At 40.4% G+C, this 13,214-nt stretch overlaps 1 protein-coding gene across 1 annotated transcript in view; it reads left to right on the top strand.

Annotated features, from left to right (window-relative positions):
* MORC4 (MORC family CW-type zinc finger 4) overlaps nt 1–13,214 on the top strand; it is an 844,810-nt gene that overhangs the window by 54,300 nt on the left and 777,296 nt on the right. The window contains exon 2 of the mRNA XM_078686304.1: nt 8,518–8,650. Coding sequence (XP_078542430.1) covers nt 8,518–8,650 — 133 coding nt within the window. The remainder of the gene's footprint in view (nt 1–8,517; nt 8,651–13,214) is intronic.

Raw genomic sequence — 13,214 nt, 5'->3', positions numbered from 1 at the left:
CAATGTGTCTATTTTGTGTTCTAGCATGGATTAGGTGACTTTGGTTGCTTGGATCAGGTCTTTAAGTGACAGATCCGGGCTTCTCCTCTCCTCCTGCCCATATTCTGAATCTGCGGTCTCTCCAGCTGCCTCACACCTGAAGGCATAATTCTTCAGCTTGTTGGACTGTGCGGGTTTATGTACCCTCTCTTAGCCCATATACCTTCACTACAAGATCCAGCAGTCTCCCTGCAAAAGGGCTCCATGGTAGTGGCCAACAGGGGGCAAACACCCCCACACAGTGAACTATTGTTCCTGGTCTAAGGTACATCGGGAAGAGTCCGTGTGTACCTTGTGGATCTCTGAACACTAGACACAGCTAACATGGTCCTAAACTACACTAATGGGCAGAAAATGACTGCAGCGCTACACTTCATGCAGGGGGAGATGCACTCCTTGGCCGGGCAGTGAATTAGGGATTCCCACCCCTCTCACCTGCAAGGGCCGGATCCGCCCCACCCCAGTAGATTTCCACACTGCATGGCTGAACCCTTAGGCCACTGGTATGCATTCAGGAGGGGCTGCTGTTTTCCCCTGGCAGGCTCACAACATCACACAAGGGGCCTCCACTACCTTAGGCACCTCAGGGCCCCAGCAGTTCACTAACCGATCTGGGGCAGCACACGACTCTGTCTCAGACATGTTTCTGTTGTCATGGCTGCAGGTGTTAGCACTCTTCTGGATGAGGGCCCGATCTCATCCTCAGGGCCCCTGCTCTGGCAAACTTTCCTGGGAGGCTCCACCAACATATTTCATGGCCTGGGGCAGGTATCTACTCCGAATCTCTGACAGAATATCGAGGCTGAAAATATTAACAGACAAAATATAGACACTGGAATATCGAAGGCAAGTATATCGACACCCTATCTACAAGATGGTAAGTGCAAAAATATCGAAACAAAAGTATCGATGTTAAAAATATCATAATTAAAAATATCGTTTTTTAAAAAAAAGGTAAAATTAAGTAAATAGTACTTATATATATTTTAAACTTATGTTAAAATGTGTTATAATGTTTAAAATGAATAAATAATACATATTTACTATTAAACATTTAATTAAAATTAATAATACAATATATAATATATACTTAATTAATTATAATATATACATACTTTTTTTAATAATTATAAAATATTAACAAATACTACAATTTAAAAATACATCAGCACTCATAAAATAATAACATAAATAATAATAAATAATTATATTTAATAAATAACAACAATTAAATATACTTTCAATATTTTTAAAATGAATTAAATACAACATTATGTAACATCTTAAATACATAAATAAATATAAATAATATTGAATAGCATAAGGGTAAAAATTACTATTCAAACTCCAGAGGGTGCAACAGTAGATAAAGCGTTGGATAGCGTAAGGGTAAAAATTACTATTCCAACTCCAGTGAGTGCAACAGTAGGGAAAGCATTGGATCGCGGGTATGTAAAAATGACTATTCCCACTCCAATGAGTACAACATTAGGGAAAGCGTTGGATAGCGTAAGAGTAAAAATTACTATTCCCACTCCAGAGAGTGCAACAGTAGGGAAAGCATTGGATACCGGGTGGGTAAAAATTACTATTCCAACTCCAGTGAGTGGAACAGTAGGGAAAGCATTAGATAGCGGGCATGTAAAAATGACTATTCCCACTCCAATGAGTGCAACATTAGGGAAAGCGTTGGATAGCGTAAGAGTAAAAATTACTATTCCCACTCCAGAGAGTGCAACAGTAGGGAAAACATTGGATAGCGGGTGGGTAAAAATTACTATTCCAACTCCAGTGAGTGAAACAGTAGGGAAAGCGTTGGATAGAGGGTATGTAAAAATGACTATTCCCACTCCAATGAGTGCAACATTAGGGAAAGCGTTGGATAGTGTAAGAGTAAAAATTACTATTCCCACTCCAGAGAGTGCAACAGTAGGGAAAACGTTGGATAACGGGTGGGTAAAAATTACTATTCCCACTCCAGTGAGTGGAACAGTAGGGAAAGCGTTGGATAGCGTATGGGTAAAAATTACTATGCCAACTCCAAAGGGTGCAACAGTAAGAAAAGCGTTGGATAGCGTAAAAATAATATTTAATATTCCAACTCCAAAGGGTGCAACAGTATGGAAAGCGTTGGATAGCGTAGATTGGCAAATTACTATTCCAACTCCAGAGGGTGCAACAGTAGGGAAAAGGTTGGATAGCGTAGGGGGAAAAATTACTATTCCCACTCCAGAGAGTGCAACATTAGGGAAAGCGTTGGATAGCGTAAAAGTAAAAATTACTATTCTCACTCCAGAGAGTGCAACAGTAGGGAAAACGTTGGATAGCGGGTGGGTAAAAATTACTATTCCAACTCCAGTGAGTGGAACAGTAGGGAAAGCGTTGGATAGCGGGTATGTAAAAATGACTATTCCCACTCCAATGAGTGCAACATTAGGGAAAACGTTGGATAGCGTAAGAGTAAAAATTACTATTCCCACTCCAGAGAGTGCAACAGTAGGGAAAACGTTGGATAACGGGTGGGTAAAAATTACTATTCCCACTCCAGTGAGTGGAACAGTAGGGAAAGCGTTGGATAGGGTATGGGTAAAAATTACTATGCCAACTCCAAAGGGTGCAACAGTAAGAAAAGCATTGGATAGCGTAAAAATATTATTTAATATTCCAACTCTAAAGGGTGCAACAGTATGGAAAGTGTTGGATAGCATAGATTGGCTAATTACTATTCCAACTCCAGAGGGTGCAACAGTAGGGAAAACGTTGGATAGCGTAGGGGGAAAAATTACTATTCCCACTCCAGAGAGTGCAACAGTAGGGAAAGTGTTGGATAGCGTAGGGAGAAAAATTACTATTCCCACTCCAATGAGTGCAACATTAGGGAAAATGTTGGATAGCGTAAGGGTAAAAATTACTATTTCAACTCCAGTGAGTGAAACAGTAGGGAAAGCGTTGGATAGCGTATGGGTAAAAATTAATATTCCAACTCCAAAGGGTGCAACAGTATTGAAAGCGTTGGATAGCGTAGGTGGGAAAATTACTATTCCAACTCCAGAGGGTGCAACAGTACGGACAACTTTGGATAGCGTTGGGGGAAAATTACTATTCCCACTCCAGAGAGTGCAACAGTAGGGAAAGCGTTGGATAGCGTAGGGAAAAAAATTACTATTCCAACTCCGAAGGGTGCAACAGTAGGGAATGCCAATTAATAAATATTTACAAAATATATTACACATAAAAAAATGCAATTAATTACAATTAAATTACTTCCCACCCTATTCCCCTATAAACCCACAACCCACTCTGGTACTAAAACATAATATTTAATAATAATTAACATTGATTACCAATTAAATAAATAATTTATCAATTAAAATAATTAATTGCCAATTAATAATTAAATAAATAAATAATTATTTACAATTAAATTACTTCCCACCCTATTCCCCTATAAACCCACAACCCGCTCTGGTACTAAAACATAACATTTAATAAAAATTAACAATTACCAATTAAATAATTAATTTATCAAATACAATAATTAATTGCCAATTAATAATTACAATTAAATTACTTCCCACCCTATTCCCCTATAAACTCACAACCCACTCTTGTACTAAAACATAACATTTAATAATAATTACCATTAATTACCAATTAAATAATTAATTTATCAATTAAAATAATTAATTGCCAATTAATAATTAAATAAAAAATAATTAATTACAATTAAATTACTTCCCACCCTATTCCCCTATAAACCCACAACCCGCTCTGGTACTAAAACATAACATTTAATAAAAATTAACATTAATTACCAATTAAATAATTAATTTATCAAATAAAATAATTATTTGCCAATTAATAATTACAATCAAATTACTTCCCACCCTATTGCCCTATAAACCCACAACCCACTCTGGTGCTAAAACATAACATTTAATAAAAATTAACATTAATTACCAATTAAATAATTAATTTAGCAATTAAAATAATTAATTGATAATTAACAATTAAATAAAAAATTAATTATTTACAATTAAATTACTTCCCACCCTATTCCCCTATAAACCCACAACCCGCTCTGGTACTAAAACATAACATTTAATAAAAATTAACATTAATTACCAATTAAATAATTAATTTATCAATTAAAATATTTAATTGCCAATTAATAATTACAATTACATTACTTCTCACCCTATTCCCCTATAAACCCACAACCCGCTCCGGTACTAAAACATATAATTTACTTAAAAATAAAAGTATTAATATATAAAAATACAAATTAATATAAATTAATTTAACTACTTAACAAAAACATATAACACATACATAATAAAAATAATACAAATATCGATATTAATAACATCGAAATTAGTTACATCGATATATATGCTATCGATATTACTAACTTCGATATTACTTACATCAATATAAATGAATTCAATATTACTTACCTCAGGGTCGATATTCTGTCCTACGATATTCTTAACATCTATATTCTGTACCTTCGAAATTTTAAACACGATATTTTGGTAGGTCGAAATTCTCAACTCGATATTTTGACTGTGTACCATCTACTCCGTCTCCACCACCATTTTAGTTGCCAGTTTGCCTTCAATCTGGACAGCAGGGTCCCACCACCAGCAGAGACAGGCCCCCAAGTCATTTCACTTCCCCTCACCCCCTTCTCCAGAGGCATTAATGGGGCTAATGATGCCAGACAGTTGCCAGGTTCTCCCTTTCTTAGACGGAGCCGTTTGTTAGCAAGTAATCTTGCTTCAGCACCAAAACACCCCCCTATTCCACTTTCTTGCAATCATAAGTACAAAATATCCCATTGCCACATTTGAAACATTTTATTAAAAGATCTTGATTGGTGCCAAAACATTAATCAATGGCTATCTAGTTGAGTTGAATCCCCAACCCCTTTTTGGCAGTGTCTGTCATCCGACTATTGATGGTTTATCTGTGGGGATGTATATTTTTCACCCAGTCAATTGACAAAGGGCCCTGGTGTGGGGAAGGAGCTTTCCTCCTTGACAGATGGCCTGGGGGCTAGCCCCTTATAAGCTTCAAAGGATACCTAACTTATCACTGGCAGATGAAGGTCACACCTAGGCCTGCATCCCTCTGGTCTTTCTATTCCAGCTTGCACCAAACCCAGTGGAGGGAGCTGCTCAGGACTGGTTTATCAATAAGGATTTGCACCCTATGAGGGTATCCAGGTGCTACATCCAGGCAGCTCAGGGGCTCCAGTCGAAGAGTCTGGTCTTGAGACCCTTTTGAAATTCCAGGAGGGAGGGAGAGCTCCTCAGGTGGATGGGAAGGGTGTTCCAGAATTTCGAGCTGAGGTACGTGGAGGAAGTACCTCCACTGTTGCTGCAAAAGATGTGAGGGAAGTGAACAAAGGAGAGGGAGGCGGAGTGAAGGAGTCCTGAGGGTTGGTGGAAGCTCATGTGGTGGTTTAGGTACACTGGTCCTTGATTGTTGAGGACTTTGTGTGTGTGCGTCAGAACCTTGAATTGGCATCTCTTATGTACAGGGAGCCAGTGGAATTTCTTCAGGTGGGAGGGTTGATATCGGTTTGTCTGGGGAGGTCAAGGATGAGGCTGGCTGCTGAGTTCTGGATGATCTGAAGTCTCTTCAGGAGGTGTGATATGATTCTGGTGGAACGAGTATTGCCATAGTCCAAAGGTTGGTGACAAAGGCTTGCATGTCACTATGTCTGGTGGATGCAGGGAGCCATTCGAAGATCTAAAGATTTAGAGGGAGTACAAATGATTTCACCCCACCCACAGGTTGCCACCATGCATAAAGTGACATTGCCAGAACTCTTCCCAGAACAGTCCTGGACCTGATTAGAATCAGAAGAAGAACTCTCCTGCTGTCTGATGAACCTAAGGGAAGATGGGACCTGCTTGCCTTGACTCCAGGATCCAAGAAGTGACCCCAAGGGACAATTTTCTAACACCCTATTTGAGCCACAAAGCTGCAACAAGCATTAGAGACCCTTTCCTGTTTCCAGTTGACCAGTCCCAACTAGGCCTTGCCTGTTTCCCTCCACTGACCTCTGTGGGAGTGAGTCCTGACCCCCAAGTACTGTCCTCAAAGGTCCTAGTCTCATGGCTGTGGGCAGAGTGTACTCTTCCTTGCCTAACTCACAGTCTCACGGAGATTGACACCGAAACCTCCAGTCAGCTGTAAGTCATCCTGTCGTGACTCCCCTGCGTGTCGAGCCCCCTATCAGAGCCAGACTTCTTCCTTGCCTCGAAGAAGAATTTCGCCCTGCATAAAAGTTTCTAAGCCCGAAAATAGCTGATCTAAACAGACCTGGTCTCTCTATCCAACCTGCATTCAATCACGATCGGTGTTAACTTTTGACTTTTACCCGGTCTAGCGAGACCAAATACCAGACACATATGACACCTTTTGTTACAGATGTATTCAGGAAAAATGCTGGGGTTTCACATTTCTGCTAAATCTGGGTAGGAAGGAGAGGGCAAAGTGATCTCGTTAGTGGCTGAGCTACTACTCTTGGACTCAAGGACCTTAATTCTGACCCCAGCTTCTGCAAATCCAGTCTCCCTGTCTCTAATTGTAAATTGGAATGGATCCAGAGTATTACAAATTTGATTCCCCACTTGTACATATTTTTAAAGTGCATTGTCAACAGTGAACTAAGCTATGTAAGTATATAAAAATGTTTTGAAACATTTGGGGCCACATCTATCAACATTTGGAATAGTGATTACCTACTTAAGATTTTCAGCAAATCTCAATCAGGAAATTGCTATTCCAAATGTATGAAACTCCAAGAGTTTTATCTAGTGAATCTTAGGTGCTCGCAAGTGGACCTATCTTGTGTAGACAGAGAACCGTGGCATAAACCATGCCTGTCCATTGAACACGGGACTGAAGGACAGGGTCGGGTGGAGAAACAAAGAAGAGATAGAGGTAGAAGATAAGATGGCGGTAGGGATGCATAGGAAGCACGAGTGACCGTGAGAGCAGACGAAGAAAACAAGCGATGAAGGAGGCGCTGGAGGACAGAGGGAGGTAGAAAGTAAGTGGAGACAGAAAGAGAGACAGGACAGGATGAGAAAACTAGGAGAGGGAAGCGAGAGACGGAAAAGGGATAAAGGAAATATGAGGCTGCTGTGAGTGAAAAGGAAAGTTGCAACATTGCTACTATTTTACGACCCTGGGCAGAATTTTTATGGCAATACCAGTAAAAATATTGAGAACATCAGAAACATTTCGCTGTTGGACCATCACTTTTTGTGAAGTTCTGTGGCGCAGGAGCCTGCTTCATATTTACGAGGCAGCCCTAAGCCAATTTTCATGGCTTAATGCCCCTCTTAAATATTGTCCCTTTTAAAGCAGTTTTCTGCATTAAAGGGGCGTGCAATGGGTGTTGCTGGGCCGCTCCTAGCAACATCCATGGCATTTGACACTGCCGCAGATTTACAAAAAATCGGAAACCTGAGGCAGCGTCAAAAACGTACGCCTCCCCCGGGGAGGTGTAAGGGAGGCACAATGAAGAGAAATATCTTTATTTCTCATTGCTTTTCCTTTTTTTTATGTGTGCTGCATTCTGCAGCGCACATAGAAAAAGGAAAAGGCCTCTTGTGATTGTTTTTGTGCAATGCAGGCACCCTTGCACCACGGAGCAAATGTGCCCAAGTTGGCACAGGGAAGCCTTTCTGTGCACCGGCCGGAGGAAAAGGACAGGAAAGAGCTGTATCTCATAGATACAGCACATTCCTGCCCTTTTCTTTTGCATTAGGGCAGCGCAGCAGGAAGGTCTGCTGCGCTGTCCTACTGCAAAAACACATAAATAAATAAGGCCCTTAAAATGTTAACTGAAAAATGAAACACTGGAAGAAATCACCATAAAAGTACTTTCCATACTTAAAATATTATTAAAGCAAACAGAATCAAAATTACCATGTAAAGAAACATATAGAGGATTTTACAGAATATCGTTTCAAGTGTCAGCAACTGCTAGATACAGAATTCCAAAACATAACTAAATTGCTGGTATTTTTAGCTGCGAAACGGTGCAGTCCGAAGCGAGATGGAGGAAGAAAACAAGAGCGAGATAGAGTTGTTTGCCGATAATTTTTTGCTGCCTCAGGCCGTCTCTTAGAGCCAAGCCAGACCCTGACTCGGCTCTGCTTGGGCCATCACATGCGTTTTCTGGCTTGCCTATATCTATCCAAAACAGGTGCAGGGTGAGCCGGAATTTGCAACCAAGTCCTATGCGGCGGCGTTGTACTACGTGATTGTATTTACGCAGAAAAGAATTTCGCGGCGGTTTGGAAATCCAAATAATACGTTCTAATTAGTGAAATTATTTTTTCAAGTACCTTCAAACGCTTTAAACCAATGCATAAATGTGTAGAGAAACCATTTGATGTTCGATTTGCTTCTGCTGCTGATTTTAAGCATGTTTACTCCTTGCTTTGCCTGCAGGTAATTCCGCAGATCACAGTGTGAATGCAAAGCAGTTATGGATTGACGTGGCAGAAATACAGAAGCAGCTTTGTTTGACCTTCACTGATAATGGCTGTGGAATGACGCCCCTAAAACTCCAGCGGATGCTCAGGTAATGGTTTTTCAGACTCCAGCTAACGTCACAAATGTAGATTCTGTTCTCCTGGCATTAATGTATAGAGGAATCTAGCCCACTGAAAGTGAGACAGTATACTTGGACTGATTGTACTGACTGTTTTCAAAGCATTATATTTGTGATTGTTTTGCTTTCCTGCACGAGCACCTTTTCAAATTGCACTTTGGAGCACCCGCGCTTGAATCTAATGAAATATAGCCAATTGATTTTTCTAAAAATACGTCATTTCAATGAACTGCTCAGACCTACTTTTTTAGATTCATTCTCTCAATGAAATCAATTTGTATAGCATACATGTAACAGAACTCTATCTGACTGAAACACTTGTCTTTGTGTACTATATGATGCCCATGTCCTGAGGAACGCAGGTCACCCCGATGATGATACATACATAACACGCTGTTTGTCCTTGGCAGTCATTTCTAGGCATCTCTGAAATGTTTACTAGTGGAGGGGATCTTAGCACTGGGAAATGGGGAAGCAATCCAGTGCTCAAAGTGACCCTTGATTTATGGTACCTACTTAGTGCTACAGCTGATGATCAATATACCAGAATGTTTCTCAAGATTCTCGAGTGCTACTAGAAACCTCCAGGGTGTGGTCCATAGCCGGGATGCTGTTCAAAATTACATTGATACTTGTTAATGTGCAAGTGCCCCTATTCGAAATGGCAAAGTGTATTAAATTGGGTTACTGGTTGAAGGGGTGTGAAACTCTGCTCAAGCAGCAACCACAATTATTGTCAGGATAAGACACAAGCAAACACCAAATTAACCTTTCCTCAACCCTATGGTAGCTTGGCACAAAAGTAGTCAGGCTCAAATTAGCGGCACTGTGTAAAGTATTTATGCAGGACTTCAAACAGTAAAATAGTAAAAACACAACAAAGGAAACATTCTACACCTATTTAGAAAAATTGTGTAACATGTAATTAATTATTTGAGACCAAGGTGACAAACATCAAATTAGTAGAACCAGAGAGATGCAATTTGAAAGATTTAAGGGAAAAAATAGGTCTAGAAGCACAAAGCGCCCATTCTGGATATCTGGTCACGCCAGACCAGGACAAAGTCACAATTTCAGGCTGACCATGATGGAATATAGGCCAGATACAGTTACCGAGCTTGCCCAGCTGAACTAAGTATCTTAAATCCTGGTTTGCTTAGAATTGTGAGATCCCGTCCAGAGGATCCATCATGCAACAGCAGTTCTGCGGAAGCTGCTAGGCTGCGATGTGGATCTTTGGATGCGAAGGCCTCCCTCGAGGATGCGTTGCGCAGCGGTGGTCCCGGGGAAGCTGAGATGCGAGGTCCTTGTGTTGGGGATGCTTCTTGCAGGAGTGGTTCTGATACAGCTACAAAGAGATGCATTGTGCTATATCCCTTGTGCTCACGGACAACAGCTGGGCTGACAGAGCATCTCCAGGCCTACTTCCAAAGGGCCAGGACTTGGGGTGGCACCACTTGAGTGGTAGGACTCACAGCAGCCAGAGTCCAGGTAGTTGGAGCCCTTTGTCTCCCTGAGGTTCTGATCAGGAGGTCGGCCAACTAGCCCTTGGAGTCACTCTGGTGATTCTGGATTCAAGATGCAGGTCTAGTCCTTCTCACTCAGGCAGCACAGCAGAGCAACAGAGTATAAGTCCTTCTTGTAGATGATTAGGACAAGAAATTGTCAACTTTCTAAAAGTGGCATTTTCACAACTGTGACTTAAAATTCTACTTTATCATTAAAGAGAGTTTTAAATTAAAATTCTTTAGACACCAAACTTGACATTCCTACCTGCTACCAATTGAAAGTTATTGCCAATTAAATATTATTAAATGCAATAAGGTAACCCAATGTTATCGTATGCGAGAGGTAGGCCTTACAATAGTGAAAATGGATTTAAGACTAATTCACTACCAGGACATTTAAAACTTAAAAGTACATGCCCAATGTCTGAGATACACTGCACCCATCCCTCTGGGCTGTTTTTGCCTACCTTATGGATGACTTATGGTTATTTAAATAAAAGGAAGGTTCAGGCCGGGCAAAAGGTTTATTTTGCCAGGTTGAAATTGCAGTTTAAACTTAAACTGGTAAGTGGCAGACGAAGAGGCTAAGCAAAGGTGAGAAGTGTGGACAGTCTTTAAATAAGACTGCATTAGAACGTTCATAAATGTCACATTCTAATTGTAACAAGGAACAGGCGCAGATAATTAACTTGATGAGGCTGTCTTCTAGAAGGTGTTTTAGAATATTCACAAAGGTCGCTTTCTAATTGCTTATAGCAAGGATCAGGTGCAGATGATTAATTTGATGAGTCTGTCTTCGAGAAGGTGTTTTAGAATGTTCACAAATGTCATGTTCTAATTGCTTATAGCCTGAAAAAGATGCAGGAGATTAATTAATGTCTTCCGTAAGGTTTACCCACATTGAGGTCAAACCACTGGTTTCTTGATGCTTATTCTGGTAGATTTTCTGGATGTTTCCATGGTGCCTGAAACCTGACCTTGCATATGCATGGTAAAACATTTGTAAAAGCTATTAAGCTATGAACCCCAAAAATACCTCAGCACCCCAAAACCTTAAGCACACCCTGAACCCTAAAAATATCCCAGTACCCCAAAACCTAAAAGCACCCTGAACCCTAAAATTACCCCCTACACCCCAAAACCCTAACCCACCCTGACTTCTAAAATTACCTCAGCACCCCAAAACCTAAACGCAACTTAATTTGCACAGCAACTCCATTATACGTAGTAAGTGCATGCTAAGTAATGGAACATGCGTAGTAAATGCATGCTAAATAAATGCATGCTAAGTAATGGCATCTGCAAACTAAAATATGCGTGGTAATGGTAATACGAAGTAATGACCGCATAGTAAAGGTTGAATACCAAAGCAAACACAAGCAAAGGGATTGAACGGAATAAGTATAAGAATTTCAGGAGAACAGTCATCTTTATAATATTACGCCTACCTATTATAATTATGGGTAATCTATGCCAGTTTTGAGTTTTTTAATTACATTATAGAGTAAGGCATCATAATTTAATTTAATCATAATTTCAATCTGGGATGTAATACGAATGCCTAAATAAGTAGCTTCAGCGCATGTCCCCATGATAGGGTTATCTGGTATATAATTCAATAGCACCTGAGTTTTATTGGTATTCAATTTATATCCAGAAAAAGACCCAAAATGTCCTGCTTCTTGAATAATTAATTCTAAAGATTGGCCCGGGTCCATCATGAAAACAGCAATATCGTCTGCATAAGCATTAACTTTTAATTCATTGGGTCCTGGAGATAGTGGTAAAATATTCTTATTAGCAAGTTGAACCCGAATGAAAGATTTGAGATATAAAGCAAACAGTAATGGGGAAAGAGGGCATCCCTGGTGCGTACACCTATTTATATAAAAAAGCCTCGACTGGGAGCCAGCATAGCTTAGTTTAGGCTGTGGTGTACCATGAAAGCGTTTTTACCCATGCTAAAAATCGGCCAGTCATGCCAAATGCAGTGAGAGTTAGCCAAAGACAGCCTCATCCCATGCATTCAAAGGCTTTCTCTGCATCTAGCAGTATCATACCCAGATTAACGTCAGTTTGTTGAGCTAGATCAATTGCCATTATGACAGTATTAGTATGATCTGAAGTATCCCGACCCCCTATGAATCCATGCTGTTGGCTAGAAACCAATTTAGATATCAAGGGACCAAGACGATTAGCTAAAATTTTAGCGTATATTTTAGCATCAGAATTGATAAGCGATATCGGGCAATAAAACCAACAGTCTTCAGGTGGTTTTCACCAAAATTTACTTTGATGGATTTGACCCGATTGTCAAAATTACCTTTTTGCCTTCACTTGCCTTCTCCCACCTACATCCTTGCCCTTGCATCCTAAACATCCACACATAGACCTAACAGCATTAACGTGTTGTTAACTGCCCACTGGACTTAACCCCTTCAGTGCTGCGCGAATTCCGCTGCAGTGCTGAAGGTTCTAAAGAACCTATGGACTCATGACGGAACGGTTCCGTCATGAGCACAGGCCAACCGACGCTCATGATGGAACCGTTCCGTCATGAGCACCGAAGGGGTTAATGAACTAGAACACGGTTCATGCATTCTCCTTGACCATTAGTTTGGGAATGATATAGAGACGTTTTCACATGTTTAATACCACCAGCTAGGAGAAACCTCTCAACCTCTTCATTGTCAAACTGCACCCCGTTGAAATCACACACCCCAGATAACCTTCCCTTAGAAAAACTTCTCTGAGAAAATCAATAACTGCACAGGCATTGGGCTCAGATACAAACGTAATCTCTGGTCATTTTGAGTACACATCAACTGCTGCCAATGCAGAACTATACTGCCTCGGCAACTTATTAAATGGGCCAACCAAGTCTACTCCAATTGTTTCCCAAACTCTTGCAGGATGCTCAATAGGTTGGATGTAGAAGTGGCTTCCTCATAGATAACCTCTTCTAGAAAGCCACCACAAGGTTTGTCTAAGCCTTTTTTGTGAAGGTAGCTCCCATGTGACCTTCA

Source organism: Lissotriton helveticus, chromosome 4_1 (genome assembly GCF_964261635.1).
Source record: "Lissotriton helveticus chromosome 4_1, aLisHel1.1, whole genome shotgun sequence".
Taxonomy (NCBI): domain Eukaryota; kingdom Metazoa; phylum Chordata; class Amphibia; order Caudata; family Salamandridae; genus Lissotriton; species Lissotriton helveticus.
This window is presented reverse-complemented; position numbering and strand designations above follow the sequence as displayed.